Source organism: Eptatretus burgeri, chromosome 16 (assembly GCF_056783735.1).
Source record: "Eptatretus burgeri isolate ZD-2024b chromosome 16, Ebu_testis_v1, whole genome shotgun sequence".
NCBI lineage: Eukaryota > Metazoa > Chordata > Myxini > Myxiniformes > Myxinidae > Eptatretus > Eptatretus burgeri.
In genome coordinates, this window is record NC_140976.1 from 8,949,190 (window position 1) to 8,972,344 (window position 23,155).

The 23,155-nt window shown below is 45.2% G+C and overlaps 2 protein-coding genes across 3 annotated transcripts in view; both read left to right on the forward strand.

Annotated features, from left to right (window-relative positions):
* Positions 1 to 23,155, forward strand: part of LOC147010455 (uncharacterized) — a 133,688-nt gene that overhangs the window by 25,622 nt on the left and 84,911 nt on the right. The gene's annotated exons all lie outside the window — the stretch shown is intronic.
* On the forward strand, positions 6,750 to 17,722 carry LOC147010456 (uncharacterized; the record flags this gene model as incomplete). Its single annotated transcript, XM_085858789.1, has 3 exons — positions 6,750 to 7,113; positions 8,278 to 8,386; positions 15,640 to 17,722. Coding segments are annotated over 3 exons (651 nt in total), but the record flags the coding sequence as incomplete, so codon positions are not given.

The window sequence follows — 23,155 nt, forward strand, 5'->3', positions numbered from 1 at the left end:
CGGGCATAGTAGGCGTGCGCCTGTCATCCGGCTACTCGGAGGCTTAGGTTGGAAGGAGGATCGCTTGAGGACGGGAGCTCTACACTGGGCCACGCTATGAGAGGGTGTTGGGCAGCCTGGAGATCCGGTGGCGAAACCCAATCCATATCCCTGTGTAGTAAGAGGCGTGACCAGGGGTTGCGTCAGGAAAGGGCATCCGGCATAAAAGCCTGTGCTAAATCAGAATGCGGATCATAACGGATGATCCGCTGTGGTGACCCCACTCCAAGGGAGCAGCCCCGAAGACGAACAACAAGCAACATATATATATATATATATGTATATATATATATATATATATATATATATATATATATATATATATGTATATATATATATATATACATACATATACGGAGGACACCTGGTGGGCCTGTGGTAAATACCCCAATTTGGGGCATGGGGGAAGAGGCAATTTGGGAACCAACATCGGGGGTATGCATCCTATCCGGTAAAAGTGCTATAACTGTGGGATGACTGGGCCACCTGTTGCGGGAGTGAAGGTTCCTGCACAGGGAAGAGACCCGACCTACCAGACCACCAGCTCCGCTCTGAGCGAAGACTGGACTAGCCGGTCCCGACACCCCCCCCCGCCAGCCCCCTAGGGAAACTAATGATTGCCGAGAGCATTTAGGGCCTTGGTTCGGCAGGATCAGATGGAGAAGAGCCCTCACCCCTGCAACAGGTCACTTATGGTGTAGGCCAAATTGGCATGACACCAGTTTGATAGCAATTAAGGTGCAAAATTGCCCGGCAAAAGGGTTAGGCACATACGTGCTATGGACACAGGGAAGCTAAGCACCACAATCATCAGCCCTGTTGATCCTTAATTCAACTATTGATGGTTGGGATGATATCCACCATATGCAAAATCATAGCTGGCAGCTAGCGCTACCGGGGAGCAACAGCCCTCTATCATATAGGGGCGTGGTTTTGTGAGCCCCTTAAATTGGGCTCACTTAAAAAAAAAATTAAGGATAGAACTTTTGGGTGGCGGAGATGTGCGACCAATGTCTAATTGGGTTCGATATACTAACTGCCAGTGGTTGCACAATCGAGTTGGAGCCCGAGAAGAGTCATATAACAAGCAACGAAACGAAACAACAACAACAACAACAACAACAACAAGCATTTTTAAGGCAATTTTTTCCCTGCTAAAGCGGGGAGGTTAGCCCGTTGAGCCGATTGGAAATCAATTGTACATGATGGGTATTGAGTTGCCGTTAAGAGAGGGGAGGTTCATCGAGCACGTGAGATGAGAAGAGTGGAGCTGGAGGCTTCCAAATCGATGCGTGCCTCATAAAGCCCGGGTGCCGAGGCAATAGTTCCGGCATGAGTGACGGGTTCACCCAACCTTGCCCAGAGGGACCCTATGGCCTTGGTCGAGACGCTACTGGCGGGGAAATCAGCCCTGGACTTGGTCGTAGGAGCCACACCAGTAAATACTGTAAGGGGCCTGTTCTGTCCGTCAGGGTAATTAATGTGAGCACGGAACCATGCACTATACCTACCCCCCATCCCCCCAGTGGTTTTCTCTACCTGACTCATAACAATATATATATATATATATATATATATATATATATATATATATATATATATATATATATATATATATATATATGGATGTAAATATATGTATATATACAGTGTGGCCTTGTTATATAAGCAGCGATCGTTGAGGTCCATAAAATGTCATCAGCGAAAAAAGGGGTCGTGCTAAATCGGGCTTCAAGAAAATCAGCGTTCAAGTAACTTACCCAAATGTTGACCTAACATCCCTAAAACACCCCTATTTTCGCCATATTTGACCCGTTTTTGCATGTTTACCGTCTAGCAAGTAAATAATCTTTAAGTTAAAAGAATCTCCATGAATAAATCGTTGTTGGTTACAGTCTAAAATCAAAACACTAATTCTTCGATAAAGCTTTTTAATAAACAAAACAACAAATAAAAACATTCAAGAATATGAGCAATCATCATTTTACAGTTTATTTCTAAAAAAAAAAGTGATCGAGTGTTCCTTATATGAACATGGCATGTTGCTGGCTGCGAGCGAAATCTGGAATGCTTCTGAGTTGGAGTTGGAAACAGTGGGGATTTGGCAAACGATCAAAAAAAAGAAAAGAAAAGGAAACAAGAAATTAATTCACCGAAAAACTTTTCAGTTCTGGAAAGAGCAAAAAAAAAGGTCCAATGACTCATCGCGTTATATCCGAATTTGCGTAAAATCGGGGTTTCACTGGTGTGTGTGTGTGTGTGTGTGTGTGTGTGTGTGTGTGTGTGTGTGTGTGTGTGTGTGTGTGTGTGTGTGTGTGTGTGTGTGTGTGTGTGTGTGTGTGTGTGTGTATATGCATGCCTGGTGTTGGCGCAGTGGTTAGGGCAGTGGCTTGGGATCCAAAAGGTCCTGAGTTCAAGCCCCATTGGGCCACTGAATTAATACACCAGGGGTTGACTCAGCCTGTCATCCTTCCGAGGATGGCGAAATGAGTACCAGTATACTGGGCCGGTGTATACCCCGGTGAAAATAGGTATACCATATCCCTGTGTCGTAAGAGGCGACCAGGGTTGCGTCAGGAAGGGCATCCGGCGTAAAACATGTGCCAAATCACTATGCGGATCATACGGATGATCCCGCTGTGGCGACCCCTGACGGGAGCAGCCGAAAGAAGAAGAAGAAGAAGAAGAATATGGTGCGGGATTGCATGTATATATATATATATATATATATATATATATATATATATATATATATATATATATATATATATATATATATATATATATATATATATATATATATATATATATATATATTGCAGTGAAACCCCGATATATAACGCGATATAACCTATTAGACATATATATATATATATATATATATATATATATATATATATATATATATATATAAATATATATATATATATATATATATATATATATATACTATGTATGTATGTATGTTCAAGTATGTATGTATATACATATTGTTGCAGCCAGGGGACTGGGTGAGAAGACCACCAGGGGTGGGGGGAACTATCTCGGGTTCTCACCAGACTCCCTGGAATTGCAAGCCGTTGTACATCGATAATTCCGTGGTGTGGCGGGTCGGTAACCGACCGTGAGACGCCAGTATCTCAACCACGTGACCTCGGGTCCTATATGTGTTAAACAGGACACCTAATGAATCACGTGACCTAATTACCGGAGGACACGCCCCGCCTTGTCTGAACCAGATCACCTTACCGGATCAGATGCAGCCAAGCGACACTGCCAAGGATGTACTGGCTAAAAGGAATGGATCGTTGGGAATAAAGTCCCGGTTCGGCTAGGATACGGACCATGCTGGATCAATGAAAGAAAAGACAAAAACGAACTAGGAACATTTCTACAAAGGATTTATTTACAGGCAGACGAGGAAAGATATGTGGCACAGCGGATGTCGTTTATTGTTGTGTGTAAGCAGGGATAGGAAGAAAAGTGAGGGGCGACAATAATACAAGCAACTTACAAAAACAGACATAGAGTAGAGTTATCCTGATATAATTCTTGTACACTCTTAACTTAAACGAGGACAGGCACCATAACACACACACACACACACACACACACACACACACACACACACACACACACACACACACACACACACACACACACACACACCCCAAAAAAGAGGAGTTAATGAGAAGAAAGAGGAGAGGAGATGAGGCTAACAGTCTCTCAATACCTTGCACGATTGACCGACCGTGCCACCAATATGTTTTGGGGGGATGTTCTGCTGTGCGATACCTCCCTGACAACTGGCGCGTCGTCTTCCGCTTCATGACACTTAGAGCAGCTAAGTGCTGTTGAAGAATGGGATGCGACCCATGCGTGAAGGAAGGACTCTGGGCGGAGTCGGAAGCCAGTGGGTGGAGAGAGGCGGAGTCAAAACGAGTGGGCGTTGTGGCAGACAGGATCAGGCGGGTGGGTGGGTGGAGTCAGAGACAAGGTAGCGAAGAAGGCAGAGCCAGCAGGCGAGTTGTTGATGATGCAGGTGGAATCGGCAGACGAGGAATGCTGAGTAGGAAAGACGACGACGACAGCCCCACGACCCGTCCTTTTATAGACCCTGTGGTGCGGTCGGGGGTGACGACCCGAAGCGATATGTCGTCACCCGAATCGGGCGATCTGGTTGGGCCTTAGCCAGCACACGGCCCAGCCGTGATGGCCGTAAGTGGCTCCACTTTACTTCCGGCCAGATGGTTCCAAGCTGCAGAATCGTCTCGCTCCGTGCACTGTGACACAAATCACCCTGCACCGAACTCCCGGACCGTCCACACCGACCGGCGGTCGGATGTAACGCATTGAGTCATTGGACGTCCACAGCGCCGGTCAATGCACTGCCTGTCTGTAAGCCATGTGGCCCGAGCTGTACAGTGTGCCTCTGCCTGGCTGCAGCCTCGCTGGGCAGAGAGATGAGAGGACATTCACCATATGTGGGAGACAGCCGCGGATGCGGTGGTCCGCAAAGACTGACGGTAAGATGCTATGGTAAACACATTTGCAGACCCGAACAAGACGTGTGCCATTCGTGCCCTGCTCTGTGTGCGATAATAAATTACCCCGGGGCTGCCCGTGGATCCGCCGCCATTGAGCATGCGGTGATTTATCAAAAGTGGTGGTGTGCGTGGTGCCGGCCCTGATCTGTGTCATGAACCGAAGGAAAAGATTGGATATGGATATGGAGATTATTACATGGAGCTTTGGATTGAAGAAGAGGATAGATAGAAGTATTAAATGGAGATTTGGATTGAAGATGAAGATATATATGTACATATATGTATATATATATATATATATATATATATATATATATATATATATATATATATATATATATATATATATATATATATATATATATATATATATATATATATATATATATATATATATATACATATATATATATATATATATATATATATATATATATAATTATTATTAGACTCAGAAATGGGTTTAAAAGAGTGCACTGCGTGCATACTGTAAGTTAGCATTTAGTGTATTGTTCGTTGTATTCCTCCGGCATTCCTGCAGCGCACCGTTGTGTTCGTTATCCTTCCTATCTCTCCTGCCCAATGAGTGGAAATTACTGCTGTGCTGCACATGTTCCGTGCAGCGTGGGCGTTGGTGTTTTGTTCCTTTTGGTCTCCTGTGAGGGCGCATTCTCACAGCGAAGGGTGTGGCTGCGGTTTTCATCGGTAGGTATCCGAGTGTCGTGCCTGCTGGCCTTCGTGAGGACCTCTTCTCCCAGCGAAGTGCGTGTGGCCACGGTTTTCACAGATGGGTGTCCGAGCGTAGCGCCCGCTGGCCCTCATGAGGACCCATTGCTTGGATTTACTTCAGGAATAAAGAAAATAAGAATAGGAATGAGTTCAGAGATATAATCAGACCTAACTCTGAGATTTACACAACGCACTTGTCCCGTTTGTCCCTTTAGACAAGAAGTAAAGGACTATCTGAACGTATATTAATGAAATAACTGTTTGGGGACCACTGTATATATTTATATTTATATGTTGGGGACCACTGTATTTATATGTTGAAGTTGGATGCCATTGGTGTTGGAGGGATGCGGTTTCCAGAACCGCAACTATATGCAGGTAGTCGTCGACTTATGACTGTTCGACTTTACGACAAGATTGCTCCGCGTCTCCACCCACTCAGATTGCTCAGTTTCCGCCCCAGCACCCACCATTGCTCGCGTGTTAGAGTGGTCTCAAGATGTCATCTCCAAGATGTCTACCAAGAGGAAATTATCGTTGTCTACTCCTCAACCTGCCAAGAAGGAAAGAAAGGCCATTGATCTCGCCACGAAAATGCAGGTGATCAAACAGTACGAAGGAGGAAAGAAAGTGAATGCGATCGCACGTGATCTTGTTATCACACTCGACTGTCGATGATTTTGAAAGATAAAGAAAGGATTCGTGAATCTGTGAAAGCGTCTGCACCCATGCGATCGACAATTATAACAACGCAATTTCAATTTCATTGTTTACGAAAAAGACAACTCCGGCTACCCCGAGCGCTGCCCGAGCTGATAACATCGATGATCCACAACCAAGCACGAGTGACCAATAACATGTTTTGTATTTTTGTATGTTTTTGCAAATATTATACCAATTGTACTGCAGTCGTGCAGTGTTTGACTTGAACAAAGAAAATGTTAATAAAATAAGACTTACGGATGATTATTATATCGTTATACAGTATAATATACATATGGTAATTTTTGCATCGGCCGATACACCATAAATAAAGGTAAAAATAAAGGTTGGACGACTTGCGACCAAATCGACTTACGACTGGTGGGTCGGAACTGATCGCAGTCGTAGGTCGACGACTTCCTGTATGTATGTATATATATATATATATATATATATATATATATATATATATATATATATATATATATATATATATATATACACACACACAGTACACACACATATATATGTGTATGTACATGATATGAATGTAACTCGTCTGATCTTCTGGAATCAACTTGGCCAATCTCCCCTAAATTTTGAATACAGATCATGGGCACAAATTACTCCCCCTCCCCTCTGATTGACGAAAACATTTGTTTATTTTGAGTTTTGGTAAATACAGAGCACGATATAATGTGTAAGATGATTTTCTCCGTTTTGTGAAACTTTCATTGTTTGTCCATTACAGGTCACGTGATTGTGAACAACACAAAGACTGTTGAAGTTACAACTGGTGACGATTCGAACTTCATTTACACGTTCTCTCTCGATACGCATGAAGGTTCACCTTCTATTGATGATTATCTCCTTTCCATCGAGTTCCACAAAGACTCGAACAAGAACCCATTATACTTTTTTCAAAATGGAGAACAACAAGTCCTGGATGGGAGGATTAAAATATCCCGAAATCCAAACGGGGATTCTTTTATTCTGATCCTCAAAGATGTGGAATTTCATCATCGTGGAACTTACACCTGTACGATACGTTACCGAAATTACAAGGAGGGATCGACATCTACGATCCTGCTGGTCCGTAAGTCTCTCAGTTCAGTCCAAATCACAAACCCTGTAGTGGTGGATATGATAGTTAATTATTTATTTTTCACTCTTTTTCTAAAACGGATAAACAGGTGCACACACACACACACACACACACACACACACACACACACACACACACACACACACACACACACATACACACACACACACACACACACACACACACACACACATACACACATACACACATACACACATACACACATACACACATACACACATACACACACACACACACACACACACACACACACACACACACACACACACACACACACACACACACACACACACACACACACACACACACACACACACACACACACTGATAATGTGAAGTAAAGACAATTCTCTCATCCCCAAAACTCCACATTTCCAATGTCATGGTTCAAATCCAGAACCTTCCAACAATCACCACAGTTTATCATCATTAACATAACAACCAGAGTCACATGACATGTGATTCCATTATAAACAATTTTGTTCATTTTTATCTCCTTCACCTGAGACGTTCCATTTTCACCCAAATTCCATAAAACTATCATCTCATCTATTCCTAATTCCCAATGTGATCACAACGTTTTTTAAAAGTTTTTTTTCTTGACTCATTGTATGTTTTTTCAGTTCTACTTGACATTTTAAAGTTACATTTTACTAAACTTTCACCAGTTGTTGTGACCTTAACATTTAACCTGAACCCATCAATTTCACTTCTGTCCTATTCGACTCCAACCAACTCGTTTAAATGTCCCATTAGTAAAGGAGTTCACTTTACACCATTAATTAGTTAACATTTCACCATTTAAATTACATCCAGAAAACTTTCACCTTGACCTTTGACATGAAAATGAAGTGGATTCTTCATTGTCTTGAATCGAACGTACGGGCCAAGTCAACATTCAAACCATTATTAAATTATTATTCGTTTGAATTTTAACACTTACGGAGCAAGGGGATCGATTAGAAATTGTGCAGAGGTGAGGGTGAGGATGGGCAGGGGGTAGGGGGGGGGGAGGAAGGAGAAGTAAATGGTAAAATAACACATTTGTGATTTAGTTTGTGGATCACAATGGTAAGATTGTAAATCCAAACAAATCCACAAGGAATGATTTTCATTCTGGTTTTCACTTTGCAGGTTCAAAAGCAAAACGCCAACGAACCTTTGTTGTTGTGACAATTTGTGTCCTCTGTGCTGTGATATTTGGGGCCTTGGTCCTGATTTGGCGCTACACGAAAATCACAAGGTGGGTTAATTTTGATTGTTTTCTCATCATTTCATTTTCTCACAACACTGAAGGTGTGTTAATTCATTTGGACAAACAAAATGGATTGTGGAACATTCTTTGGGGGGAATAAAACATCAAAAAAACAATTAAGTATGAAACAAAGGGAGTGAATAATAACACAATAATTCCTCACACTCAAAATTATTGCTGCTGTTTCCCCTTGGAGAATCTTTGGGAGTTTTTTGGATTTTCTCATTTCTTGAGATTGTCTCCAAAAACCACATCTGTCTTGTCAAACTTCACCACACCACATCCGTCTTGTCTAAGTTTCCCACACTACATCTGTCTTGTCTAATACACGGGACTAAGGGGTGAAAAGCAAGAAAAAACCCGTCGGACCAGCACGTTTATTGTTGGTAGGCACGAATGCACATGCACATCCGGGTAACTTCAAACAGAACATGTCGGCATGCCACCCCTCCCCCCAAAATAGCGATACATTAGTACAAGGTACAATCATTATAAGTTCAACCATTCAAGTGCCTTCCGAGTGTGAGCACGGCATCACAAATGTGTTGACTGTTCTTGTGGAGCGATGATTGCAGCAGATTCAGGTGGAGGTGGGGGAAGAGAAGGTACAGGTTCCAACTCTCTGAAATTTGGTTCAGACACATCAGGTTGTGAAACATTGCATTCCAGAACTTGGCTCATGACAAGAATCCATCCATCCATCCATTAGGACCATACTCTGTGCAGAGCGTTGGTGCCGCCGAAGCAGTTCTCCTTGGCTATTGGGAACAATCCTGGACGGGTCGCCACTCCGACACAGTATACCAGCATGCTGGCACTCATTTTGCCGACCTCGGAAGGATGACAGGCAGAGTCAACCCCACCTGGTGTTAATTCAACAACTGAGCGGGATTTGAACTCAGGACCCTAGGATCCCAAGCCCACTACCTTAACAATTAAGCCAACACCAGGCATATGACAAGAATCGATATCAAGGATTCACTTTCAACGGGCTGAACATGGGTGGGAGGATTGGGCTCACAATGTCTTCGGCCGAGTTGGTCAAGATGTTTATGTGCTGTATGTCCATTTGACAATTACACAATAAATAAAGTTTCCATTTTGATTGATTACATGACCAGTGAGCCATTTCGGTCCACGGCCAGGATTCAGCGCAAAAACAGGATCAAACACATTGATGATACGTGGAACTGAGATCCTGTCATGCATGGGACCACTTCTGTTTGAACTGGTGGTCAGAAACTCTGAACGAATCATTGGGATGGATCAGGGATAAGCGTTTCTTTAGCCTTTGACCGAACATCATTTCTGTGGGTGTGTCCAGTGGTTGGGTGTGAGCGTATTGTAGATGTAAATAACACGTGTGACAACCTGGTCTTCAGAGCAGTGCTGTCATTCACCTTTTTGAATCCATTTTTCATCGTCTGCACAGCTCTCTCAACCTGACCATGAGAAGTGGGTATAAAGGGAGCATAGTGATAGTACTTGATACCATTATGTTTGATAAAATCCTGAAACAGCACTGACGAAAGATGAACCATGATCCGGTGAACTCTCAACCGTGATTTCACTGGTACTGGATGATAAAGCTAATCATTCCATTCAATCCGATTTTAATGAGTATCAATTATAACAAAAAACATCTTCCCCAAGAATGGTTCAGCATAATCTAAATGAAGTTGTGGTGTAGCCTGCGGGCATGCAAGGCGGGGCATGATGATGGGAGGAGGGGTCGTTGTGGTCATCGTATCTGCAAGGAATATAAGGTGTGCGCGCCGCCTGAGGCGTCGTAGTAATGCTGGAGTCGCCCGGCTCGTGAGTGTGCTGAATACGTAATAAAGGAGAGCCGCGGGCAAAGTACGCCCGCGCTCGCGCTTGTGCAACACAGCCCGGCTCGACTGTTCCCCTGCATCGTGTCTGCCTGCTAAGCATCTTCTATCAGTACACCACAGTTGGCTGACGAGGATCTTCGGATCGGCGTGTGCAGGGCGGCAAATAACCAGTGCGGTTCCAGGCTACGGAGCCAAGGGTCTCGCCAGCACGAGCATGGCAGAAGGTCGGGGCACGGCGCACGGGCGCGTACCCGTGTTTGGGGGAGATGAATTCGAGTTGTTTTCTGAACAGTTAGGTTGCTACTTTCGCGCGAATGATGTAGATGATGAAGAGAAACGCAAGGCGATCTTGCTCGCCTCGCTATCAACGGAGCACTACCGGCTGCTGAGTGATTTGGTGGCTCCAAATAAGCCCAGTGATGACGGGCTATCGTTTCAGGACATCGTGGCGAAAATGAAGACCCACTTGGCGCCAGAGAAGTTGTTGCATCTCGCGCGGTTCCAGTTCGATCACCTCGCTAAGGGTGGCGAGGAGCGCGTTGCAGACTTCGTAGCACGGGTGAAGCATCCGGCTGTGCCTTGCAAGTTCACGACAGAGGAGCGTCCGGCACGGCTCAGAGATCGTTTTATTTCTGGTCTGCGAGACGCAAAGATGGTAGCAGCCATCCTGCGGTTGACCGACATCACATTCGACTCAGCAGTCGGGACTGCTTCGTCTGTCGAGCAGACACTCACGGATGTCCGCACCATCGCTGGCCAGGACGTAATGAGTAGCTCCAGCTGGGGCATGTCGGCTGATCCCGAGGTCCACGCGGTGACCGTGCAAGTGCCGCAGGTCGCGCAGCCTGGAGTCCGCGCGATGACTCAAGTGCCGCAGGTATCACGCGCACCTGGCGGTGTGGGACGAGGGCGCGCACCGCAGCACGGTCGCACCGGGAGTGAAGTGGCTTTCCAGGGGTGCTGGGGGTGTGGGGGTCCGCACCTGCGACAAATGTGCCCGTATAAGAACACCGTGTGTTTGCATTGTCACAAGGTGGGACATTTGAAGCGTGTGTGTCGGATGGCGGGGGCCTCCGTTGGGGTCTTGGATGACGAGGTGCGGGAGGACCCCAGTGACCTGAGATCGGCCTGCAACCAGGGCATGGCGATGCCGGTGGGCCGGAGCAGGAGATGCAACCACGGTTGAGTCTGTTTTCCGTTGGTTCGGAGATGACGACGCCGTTCACGGTGGAGGTCGAAGTGAATGGCGAGCCGACCGTGTTTTGCGTGGACACCGGGGCTGCGGTGTTGGTCATGGGTGAGCAGGCGGCTCGTGGTCTTCGCGGTATTCGCCTGGTCAAGACGGCCTTGTCGCTGTACACGTACACCGGTGAAGCGATCGCACCGCTTGCGAGGGCCGACGTCTCAGTGCGCTACCGAGGTCAACGCGCCCGGCTCTCGGTGTTCGTGGTGCGAGGGGAGGGGCCCGCCCTTTTGGGTCGGGACTGGCTGGCGCATCTCGGGCTGGATCTCCGGTTCGTACCTCCAGGTGTGCCAGTGCTCTCTTCGATGCCTTCGTCGAGTACCGGGGGCGAGGTTCTGGCGGCGGGAGCCGCGTCAATGCAACGGGAGCGGCCGTTCATTGCTGCCTGCGGCGGTGATGTACGGTTCGGGAGCTGCGAGAGGCGTATCAGCTCTCGCAATGAGTTCCCGCGCCGGCAGCGTTCGTGAGGCAATGCGCGCCGGTGTTGTTCGAGCAGCTTTGACAGGTTGCGGTGAGCCCGTGGCGTTAAAGGGAGTCGCGAGTCACAACATCGAGTCGACAACCAAGAAACGGACTCGTGGGTTGTGGGTTGTGGGTTGCTGTTCATTGCATATGTGTTTATCCTTGCTCTAGTGATGCAGTTTAACGTTGTTGAAATAAATGCCAGCAGTTCCTGTGTGAGAGTGGGTTTGGCGGAGATCAATCAATGGGATTTGTATTATGGTCAATGTGATGTGGTGGCTTTGGGAGCGGTGATGGCGAATAAAAAGGTTGGGTTGGCCTTCCATTGTCCCGGGCCGCGGGTAGTTGCTTTGTCATGTGCTGGGATTTTGTCAAAAGAACGCGCTGTATGGAAACATGAGTTTGCAATGGTTCAAATGATGTTCGTAGTGATTTATAACGAGCCTATGATTGAAGTGTGGTTTAAATGGAATTGCTACCATCTAACTGCCGTGTGGGTCTCGGAGATCCACTCAGAGCCAAGACTGGTGCGCTGGTCGGCGTTACCCCCACCTCTGGTTGCGGGCGCAGCTCTCTGTGTTCGCTCAAGGCCGTTTAGACGGGCGTTGGCGTCTCAACTGATTGTGGTGCGTGAGTTGTTTTGGAGCATTGAGTGCGTCCAGCCAGCGGCGCTGTTCAGCGCCCCCATCCAAGGTCAATCGAGGCTGGCGCTGGCGCCGCGGCTTCCAGACAGCGGGCTTCCGGCCTCGGAAGGTTTATCGGCGTCAGGTCTGCCTGAGGGAAGTGGGCCGGAGGCGTTTGATGGTGCCGGGGGAGGTTTGCTCGGGAGATCGCCACGGCCTCGCCGAGGGCCATGTCAGCATGAGCCGCCTGGGGGCGTTTCCGCTGTGTAGGGCTGCTGTGCTTTTCGCCTTGCTGCTTCATATCGGTAACGCGGCCAGAGTTTGGGGGGGTGGCAGAGTGGCAGCTCCATTAGCTCGCTTTCACGCATTATATGATGTGATGTGCTGTTATACTTCGCTGTTTTCATTTTTTGTGCCTTGTCTACTATTATACCGTAGTCCTTCGTGCTGTTTATGCTTATTATGATGGTGATCATTTAATAATCATAGTTTTAGGAGGGAGGAGTGTGGTGTAGCCTGCGGGCATGCAGGGCGGGGCATGATGATGGGAGGAAGGGTCGTTGTGGTCATCGTATCTGCAAGGAATATAAGGTGTGCGCGCCGCCTGAGGAGTCGTAGTAATGCTGGAGTCGCCCGGCTCGTGAGTGTGCTGAATATGTAATAAAGGAGAGCCGCGGGCAAAGTACGCCCGCGCTCGCGCTTGTGCAACACAGCCTGGCTCGACTGTTCCCCCGCATCGTGTCTGCATGCGAAGCATCTTCTATCAGTACACCACAGAAGTTGAAACCATGATTTAGAAGGCCAAGACCACATGTGAAGTGGTGCCTCATGTGAGTTTGGGGTGGTAGCCTGACACACAGAACAGTGACAAACGTAGCTCTCTCGATCTTCATCTGTACCCAGCCACCAAATATGGCTGCTGGCAATTAACTTAATGGTCACAATACCTGGATGCGATCCATGCAGTTCAAAACACACCTTGTTGCGACCTTGGGGGAGAGAAGATGAAATGGTGTCCTTTGAGAGGCACGTTGGCTGCAAGAGTAGACAAAGCCAGTAAGCCATGTGTGTAGTTGGCCTTGGATGCCATGGGCACAGTTTGGAGAGCAAGGCAGGATGCCAGACTGTATCGAAAGCACGACATGTGTCAAGAGAGACGGCTCTGATCTCGCGTCTAATATTTAGGGCCTCCATCCATTGGCGGGTGAGTAGAAGCAGCATGTCTAAGATCGAATGAGCTGGTCTGAAACCTATTAGGTGATCTGAGATGAGGTTGTTGGAGAAAAGGAAGGATTTCATATCAACTGGGATGATGGATTCGATGACCTTGCTGATTGTAAGTCAACCAATTGGCCTCCAGTTAAGGCATAAGTCACATTTGCCACGGCGGCCGTGGGGTCTCCAAAATCTACGGCCACGAGCAATTATACGGCGGCCGCAGCATTTCAATGGTCACACAATGTAGCAGTCATATATGTTTTTATTTTTCGGGCAGACGCCGGTATTTATAAATTGTGGAGACCAAAAACGTGGGGGTGCCGTACGGTCTTTGATTTGATGTCGTACGGTGACTTTAGGGCATTCCTATGGTGGCCATAGAATTTTCAAGGTAGACGCAAGGCGACCGCAGGGGGACCGCAGGGGGGGCCCTAAAGCGAACGTGCAGCCAGATGGACGGTAACGAGCGAGTTCGTTTTTTTTTTTTTTTTTTTTTTTACCAGTTATTTTGTTTCGGCTTGTCGAATTGCTATGGCGAACATAGAAATGAAAAAAGTTAAAACTCCGCGCTATAATTCCATGGCGACCCCTACGGCCTGTAAAATATAGCCAAATGGCGTAGGGCCACCCTGAGGCCACCGCAGAAACTCTGCGGCCGCCGCACGTTTCTGTCAATTCAGAGGGCGTACGGCCGCCGTATCCTCACCGCAGAGCAAATGTGACTTAGGCCTAAGGGGATCAGTTTTTCCACCTTTTGAGGTAATGTGGTATCTTGGCTGTTTTAAAAGGAGATGGAAGATGAACTAGGGTAAATGACAAGGTGAGAAGGGCAGAGAGAGGATGTGCAAGAGCAGCCGAGCAGGTTTTGAGGGCACATGAGTTGATTCCATCCCGTTCAGTTGCAGAATCAGAGTTAATGGTTGCTAGAAACCTCTCCACCGTATCAGGTGCAAAATACACAGAGTCCAGGAGCAGTTGGTTACGATTGGGGAGGGTGGGTACAAAGAGCAAGGGGTTGGGGACAAAAGATTTGGATGGAGATTGAGGCAGTCGGCTTTCTCATGAGCGGAGTCGGCTGTGGTGCCATTTGAAAAGAGGAGAGGGGTTGAAGGGGATCATACACCAGGTACAGATTTAACAAAGGTGTCCCCAGGTCTAAGAGGAGGGAGACATGTTTGAAAGTTCAATCTTTAAAATGGACAGATATTGTTTTCTTGATCCCATGAGAGTAGACACACACTTGTTTTGGGCTTTGTGGAGTGATCTGAGATTGCCTTCGATTGGGTTTCTTTTCCAAGAAGAGAAGGAAAGTTGTTTCACAGCAACTGCCTCACCACAGGTCTTTGTACACAAAAAACTCGAATGTTATTTTGTTTAAAATACTGGAATTAATTATTTATGACAGATTTGTCAAGACTTATTTAAGAGGATTTGATCAAAACCATTTAAGGCCCAACTGGAGTGGACATGACAGTGCCTTTTTTCACCTGGAACATATGTCGGAGTGATAGGATCGTTGGGGGTGGCGATGTAGGAGCGGTGAGAGGTGATGTAACATTGGGTTCTGTCTGATGAAGATCACATTGAAGATGGAGAAAATAAATCTGTGCAACATGTATGTTCATGGGCTTTAAATTGTACCCCCTTTCCCCTGAAATAGACATGTTTGATAGAATAATCTCCTAAATCCACAATAAGATACCGACATACCACTCAAGTCAGTTGTGCATACACATCAGTCTTGTAAATATGAGATAGCCTTTTAACTCCGCACAGTAAAATTCAAAAAATGAGAGGGGCTATGACATTTTATGTCTTTCTCCTTGTTTATGTTTATCTAACTGTTATATTTCTATATTTCAGATTTATCCAACGTCAGAAAGAAAAGCAATCACCGGAGAATGAAGAAACAATCATGGAACTCAATGAAGGGGGAAGTGAAGAGATGAACAAATCCAAGTACGAAACTTCCATGACCAAGATTTTGTTTCGAAAACAGCAAAGGAAGTGCACGATCCAAATACAACATCCATACCTCTAATGGAGAATCTGTCCATCAAATACACACACAATTACATGAGAACAAAAACAAAAATATAAGTAGTAGTCAGGTTCCTTGTGTCCATAATTTGACGTTCGTTAGAATTTTTTTGGAGAGTAGCTAACCCCAACATTTTTGGAAAGCTTAAACAATATGAAAACAGAAAATCCATGTTTCACATTTTTTCAATGCATATAATATGGTCAAATAGCTCGTTTTGGGGTACAAACCGTTTTTTTTTTTTCAGCTCTGAAAATTGAAAATTAATCGCAAGCAAGCAACTGATGATACAAAATTGTTAACTCGAGGACAGTTATTAATATAGAATACATATATCTGTATTTTGAGCAAGGGTTGCCATGGAAACGACCATCATTTTGTCAAATTACCGTTTATTTAATGTATTGCTTTCAAATCTTGAAACAAGTAACGCATGAATATGGTGATCAGTGAAATGTACTTAGGCCTAGGTCACATTTGCCACGGCGGCCGTGGGGTCTCCAAAATCTACGGCCACTAGCAATTATAGGGCAGCCGCAGTATTTCCACGGTCACACAATGTAGCAGTCACATATGTTTTTATTTTTCGGTTAGCTGCACGGCGTATTTATAAATTGTGGAGACCGAAAACGTGGGGGTGCCGTACGGTCTTTGATTTGATGTCGCACGGTGACCTTAAGGGGGCCTGCGGTGGCGACATGATTTCAACAGTATTACGGAAAATCTCCTGGATGGATTTCGACGAAACTTGGTGGGGGGATTAGGTTTGTCCAAGGATCATGCCATTAGATTTTGGACTTTGTCCAAAGTCCAATATGGCCGCTATGGCGGCCATTTTGAAAAAATATTTGAATTTTTTTTTTTTGCATTTCTACATGTTATAAGTGATTTCCAACAAAAAAACATGCCAAAATTATAATTGCGGCTGATTTTGGAACTTCAGGTGGATATACCCACGTAAAATCAATTTCTGTATCAAGGAATCTAGTTATGACGAATGAATTGAGTATGTAAAAGGGAAAGTTGCAAACTATAACTCTGTGAGTACTGTTGACGTCAAATTGAATGAATAGGATATCAGGTTCACTTGAGTGACCTAGCAGTATTGGCGGCGGAGGTTTTGCACTCTACCGAGTGCTCCCCCTCTCGTTACAGGTGAGATAATCTGGGTTTTTATGGATATTTTTTTTTCTCCTGAATTTTGTGCATTATCCAGTTCTGAACTTATTGAAATGATGACACTGAAACACAACACCTGTTGTTCTCACATCACACACAGGTGTGGCTTTTTTTTAACCTCCTCTCCTCGGGTTGAGGTCTAATTTCTCTCAACCCTTCAAGTCCCCCCTCCCTCATCCCACCATCTCTTCACCGAGACACACACGGTCTTACCTCCTGGTTAAACTCCCCAAATATACGTTTTCCACACACCTGAACTGTTTCAACAACTCACCTTGTGGGAATATCCTTTGTTGGAAATGATTTATTTAGTGAACTTTTATTTAATCAAGTGGGCCCGTTGTTCTTTGTAGTTCATTGACCTAATCAACTCGGAAGATCATGACGATCACCTGGGTGTATAACATTTAAGGACATGGTTCGAGTTTCAGTGTTTTTATTTATTAATTTGTTGAAACAATAATGTTATCATTGCTGAATGTTTTTGCTCTTTTAAAATATATCAGAACTATTATTAACAGTATTATGGGTGGTATCAAGTATGTTTAGAAAACTACATTTACCTGTACCTGTACAAGGAAATCTACCCGTACAAGGTGTTTCTAAACAAAATCCCTACTTGTAACAAAATCACCAAAAACCTCCGACATTGCAATGTGCCTTTTTCTGTGTGTTTCCGGTCATGAATCTGTCCAAAAAACATACAATTACAGGTGTTTTACAACACACTGGTTTTGTTGTGATTCAATCCCTGTTTCATTCCTGTATGAATCGAGTCGATCATCTCTACGTGATTACCGTTTGCTCCATGACCCTGAATTATTGGTTCATGAAAAAAATAAGTGACCACTATATTCGTTATTATTGTGTGTCTGTCTGTCTGTCTGTCTGTCTGTCTGTCCCGAGCATAGCTCCGTCGGTTTTGATCCGATCCTGATAAAATTTGGGTGGGGGTTTATATCATGATCTAGTTGTGTTTTCCTGAAAATGGGCGTGGTGCGCCCATTATGGAAGGAGCCACGCCCAAAAAAACGTGTTTTTTGGGGGTAGCCGATTTCAATTTGCATCTTCTCCTTGGGGGTTTGTCGAATCTGACGGGTTTCGGTATTTGGTTCGCCCAATGGCACTCGATTTTTCATTTTCGTCCCAAGGTCAAGCTCACAAGGTCACGAACTTAGAAAATTGCGAATTTTGACATAAAAATCATACCACCGCCCAAACTTTGAGAGCTTGGATGACAATATTTTTTATGCATAATCTTGAGGTCATTCCCCACCTAAAGTCTTGAAACCATTTTGCCCTATCTCGAACACCTTGCCCGTGGCGCCCCCTTCAAGTTTGTTTTTACGCTGATTTCATCAAAGTATGGATAATCCGAGGAGTGCGAAATGCCATATAGCCAATATGACGTTCTATATTGTTCCTGGAATGTTCCAGAGGACGTTTTGCACCAAAGGTCATAATCCTTGACCTTTGACCTTTAAAGTTCACAAAGGTCAAATTTTCAAAGTTGTGGGAATCGAACCGGGTTTTCGACCTTTTTCGACGAACTAACTCCATTAAGCTATAGCACGTATCCTGTTTCCTTATTTTAATGTCCATAACATTGTTTTGTGACCTTTTAAGGTTATGCAAAGGTCATATTTTGAAAGCTGTTGAACGAAACCGGGTTTTTGACATTTTGCAGCTTATAACCTGTCACTCGTACCACATCATGTTGATCATTTTTATAACTTGGTCAAACATTATCACATTGTCTCATCCTTGACTTCTGAAACAATCTACATCGTCAAATACCGCTCGTGAACCATCGTCGTCTTCAGACTTGTTTAAATGAAATTTTCTTTTCTATATTTACTTATTCTGGTATCAGGGTTCGTGGTCCTGGAGCTGAAGACCGTGTCCATGGCGATGTTTAAAGACGATACACGTATGGTGAATTGGGTTGAGAAATGCATGTTAGTTTATTCCTTTGGATGCAGCTTGTGGCTGCTGGTAACATCATTTCTGGGGGCGCGGCTGTGCCGCTGATGCAGTGCCCCTGTTCCCAGTGAGCTGTTTCCCATTTTGACAACCGTGGAAGAGTGACAGGCTGAGCCAACCCATGTGATGTTATCGGCACGACAGGGGATCAAACTCAAGACACTAATATCTTAACCAGCCACCTTAACCTTTAACCGAACACGAGGCTAAAGGCCCTGTCACACCTTGACGATTTAGCCAGCGTATGCCTGACTTATGCAAAATTTGGCTAAAACACTGGCACACATCGAATACGTTATGGGTAAGTTTGTATACGTTAAGAGCACGCTGGCATACGTCGTAGTACGCTGGCTTATGTCTTTGTATGCTGGCATACGTCGTAGTATGCCGAGGTGTTAGACAAATTTTCCATGCTTGAAATTTTTCGACGTATGCCAGCGTATGACTCACACGTTCCGCATAACGCTGGCCATAAGTTGTAGGCACGTTACGCGATCGTTGACACACGTCGACACACGTTACTTGTAAGTTACTCATAAGTCGAAACGCATCAATGTAATGGTTAGCGTCAGTGTTCCAGACTCCCTGTTTTTTTTTTTGTTTTGTTTTTTTTCTTCGGGATGACGGTGATGTTAACACTTCCATTTCTAGTGCGGTTATAATATAATATAATATAACGATTCCTTCGTGGAATTCTCGAACACAAAGGTAATTTTACTTGCTCGAAAGAAAAACGTAACTTGTAGCATGGTTGTAATGAAAGCGAGAGAAAAACCTTCAGAGTGTAGGCTTTATTCCATTTGATTGAAGCCGCTTCTTCGGGCACATCAGGGGATACAGGTGCAGCAAGGAGTACATATGCAGCAATGTATACACGTGCAGTAGATCACCGCAAAATAAATCAGCAAAAGCACGGAGTCCGATATACTCTCAATTCTCACCATTCAACGAGCACCAAGTGGACCGCCGCCGTAAATGACAATGCCCCAGGGACAATCACCCCGACCGTGTGGAATCTTGGCTTTATCTATTCCGTGCACGAGCCGCACGACATGTGATCACACGTCACGTCCTTCAATTCACCACATTCTCCCCGTCTTTAAAATGTAACTAGAGGCCCAACTAACGCACCATTATTACTTCAACGCTATAGGAGTATACATTTCAAGCAGCGCGAACTATTTAAACTACAGAAGCATACATTCCAAGCAGTGAGGATTATTTTGAGTTGTAGGAGCATGGTAATGAGCATCGATATATGATATTATGAGCATATAGGACCATGAGCATCGAGGATGCCGATAATCCCCTTTACAGATCGAGTAGGCGAGGGGTTTTATCCGTCGCCCTCTCCGGGAGTAAATGGCGGTTTCACTTGAGGGAGGCTTCCGATCCTCTTGGTGAGCCTCGACTCGTGCCGGGGACGACTCCTCGATCGCTCTCGGGTGGAACGCGGCAGCTCCGTCGCCACCATTCCTGGGTGGAGTTCCTGGGGGGGGGGACACCTGGGGAGGGAATGTCAGAGGGAGGAGTGCCAGATGGTGGTGTACCTGCGGGAGGAGTACCTGAGGGAGCCAGATGGCAAACCGACACAGTGGTCTCCCTGCCATCAGGAAGTCTAACATGAGCATACTCTGGATTAGCATCGATGAGTTCGACCCCCTCCACCATGGGTTCATACTTGCTTTGTTGTACCGGGCGTTTCATGAACACTGTTCCGGGATGGGTTAGCCAGTTGGGCACCGTTTGGCCGTCAACATAACGTCGCTGATGAGTAAACATTCGTTCGTGAGGAGTTGCATTGGTGGATGTACAGCGCAAAGAGCGTATGGAATTCAGAGCGTCAGGAAGGGTAACCTCCCATTGCTCGGGGCCCAGTCCTCTCGATTTCAACGCCAGAGTTACGGCTTTCCAAATGGTTCCATGATATCGTTCCACCTGCCCATTACCCTGTGGGTTGTAACCCGTCGCTCGACTAGTTGCTATGCTGTGCTCTAATAGGAACTGTTTTAGCCCGGCCGACATGAAACACGGCCCTCTGTCTGAATGTATGTACGAAGGTTTCCCAAACATGGCGAAGAGGTCAGAGAGACATTTTACGACAGTGCCCGAGGTCATATCCGAGCACGGAAATGCGAAAGGGAACCTTGAATATTCATCAACAACAGTGAATATGTATCTGTTGTCTGTCTCGGTCGGCAGGGGCCCTTTGAAGTCGATATTTTGAGACCTTGCCATACGCTGGCTAAAACGTCAAGGTGTGACAGGGCCCTAAGCCACCAAATGTGGACAGAGGTGATATTTTCACCCCTGTCTGGTTGTTTGTCTGTGAGCAGGATATCTGAAAAAGTTGCGGACGGATTTGGACGAAACTTGATTGATGAGTTGGGTAGGTGACAAGAACAAGCCGATTCGATTTTGGTTCAGGTCCGGATATACGTCCGGCCTCTCAGTGGGATACATAACGTAACCTGTTCAACCTGGCGGAACCGAGTGTTGTTCTTGTTCATGTTTTGTATTATTTATGTACAACATTCATTATCACAACACAATCGGTACAAAGTGAGGATTGAATAGAATTGAGTTTTAAACAATCCTCCTCGTATCCCTGAGTCAGGTTTCTATCAGAGGATTTACAGAACAAGGAAAGCAAAATGGACCATCATATCTGTGTTACCTGCACACCCAATTAACTCAATTTATTAATTAATCTTCTCCATGCTTACAAACTCCATTCTTGCATTTCACTTAACCTCAACTTCCCTTTTACATTTACCTTTATTCAGGGAAGAAAAATACCCTTACACAATGACCTGCTCTTTTGGAGATACTATTGATTGACTTAATCATGTTTATGATTAAAAAACATTTCTAATTTGTGAAAGCTTTTGTTTTGCATTTTAATTATGAATTAACAATTCCCACCCAAAGTGATGGGACAGTACAGAATGTATTAAACTTGTTTATCTTTTTCACTGATCGGTTCCGTGTTCAACACGTGATGTCATGAGATGGGGGTGGAGCACGACCCCGGATATTCAACTGAAATTGTAGAAGGGGGCACCACGACCCCTATGGACCCAAAAGCGGTAATCCCTCACTTTCTGGAAGGGTTAAGGCGCTGTCACACCTTGACGTTTTAGCCAGCGTATGCCAACGTATGAAAAATTGTTCTAAAACGCTGGCACACGTCGAATACGTTATGGGTAAGTTTTGTATACGTTAAGAGCAGGATGAAGCATGCTGGCATACGTCGTAGTACGCCGAGCTCGTCGACAAATTTTAAGCATCCTCAAAATTTTCCGACGTGCTCGGCGTATGACTCGCACGTTCCGCTACGCTGACCATAAGCTGTAGGCACGTTATGCGATCGTTGACACACGTCGACACACATTACTGGTAAGTTACTCATAAGTCGAAATACGCCGAGGTAATGTCTAGCGTACCCGAAACTTATTTCTAACCTATGAGTTACGTGCTTTGAAGCTATGTGTAACGTATCTCCAACGCATGTTGACATATGTAGACATATTTGACGTCTTCCAGACAACCACAGAACTTACTGAACATGTTTCTAAAGGCCCGGTCACACCTTGACGTTTTAGCCAGCGATGGCAACGTATTAAAATGTATGTAAAACGCTGGCTTACGTTGAACTTTTGATGTTTTTTTTTAAAGATTCGGACGTATTCATAGCGACTTGGTCTTATGTATAACGCATTGGTAACGGACACAGAACGTTTCGTTGTGTTATAGATAACTTATACCAACGAATGCTGAACCTGTTGTCGGCCTACACAACCGATGCCCAACGATAGTCTAACTTAGGCATAGCGCGTTGCATGCATCGCCGACGATGTCGTGACGTAGCCTATTAAAAGGCTGACGCACAACGATTCGAATCATAACTGCCGTAGAAATTGAAGTGTCAACATCGCGGTCACACCTTGGCGATCTTGCCAGCGTATGCCGACCTAAGAAAAATGTGTCTAAAACGTTGGGGCACGTCAAATACGGAATGAGTAAGTTTGGTATACGTGAGTACAACGCTAAAGTACGCTATCATACGTCGTAGTAAGTAGAGTACGTCAAGAAATTTTAAACATGTTCAAAATTTTACGACGTACTCGGCGTATGACACACGTTCCGCATGTGATGGGGATAAGTTTTACACAC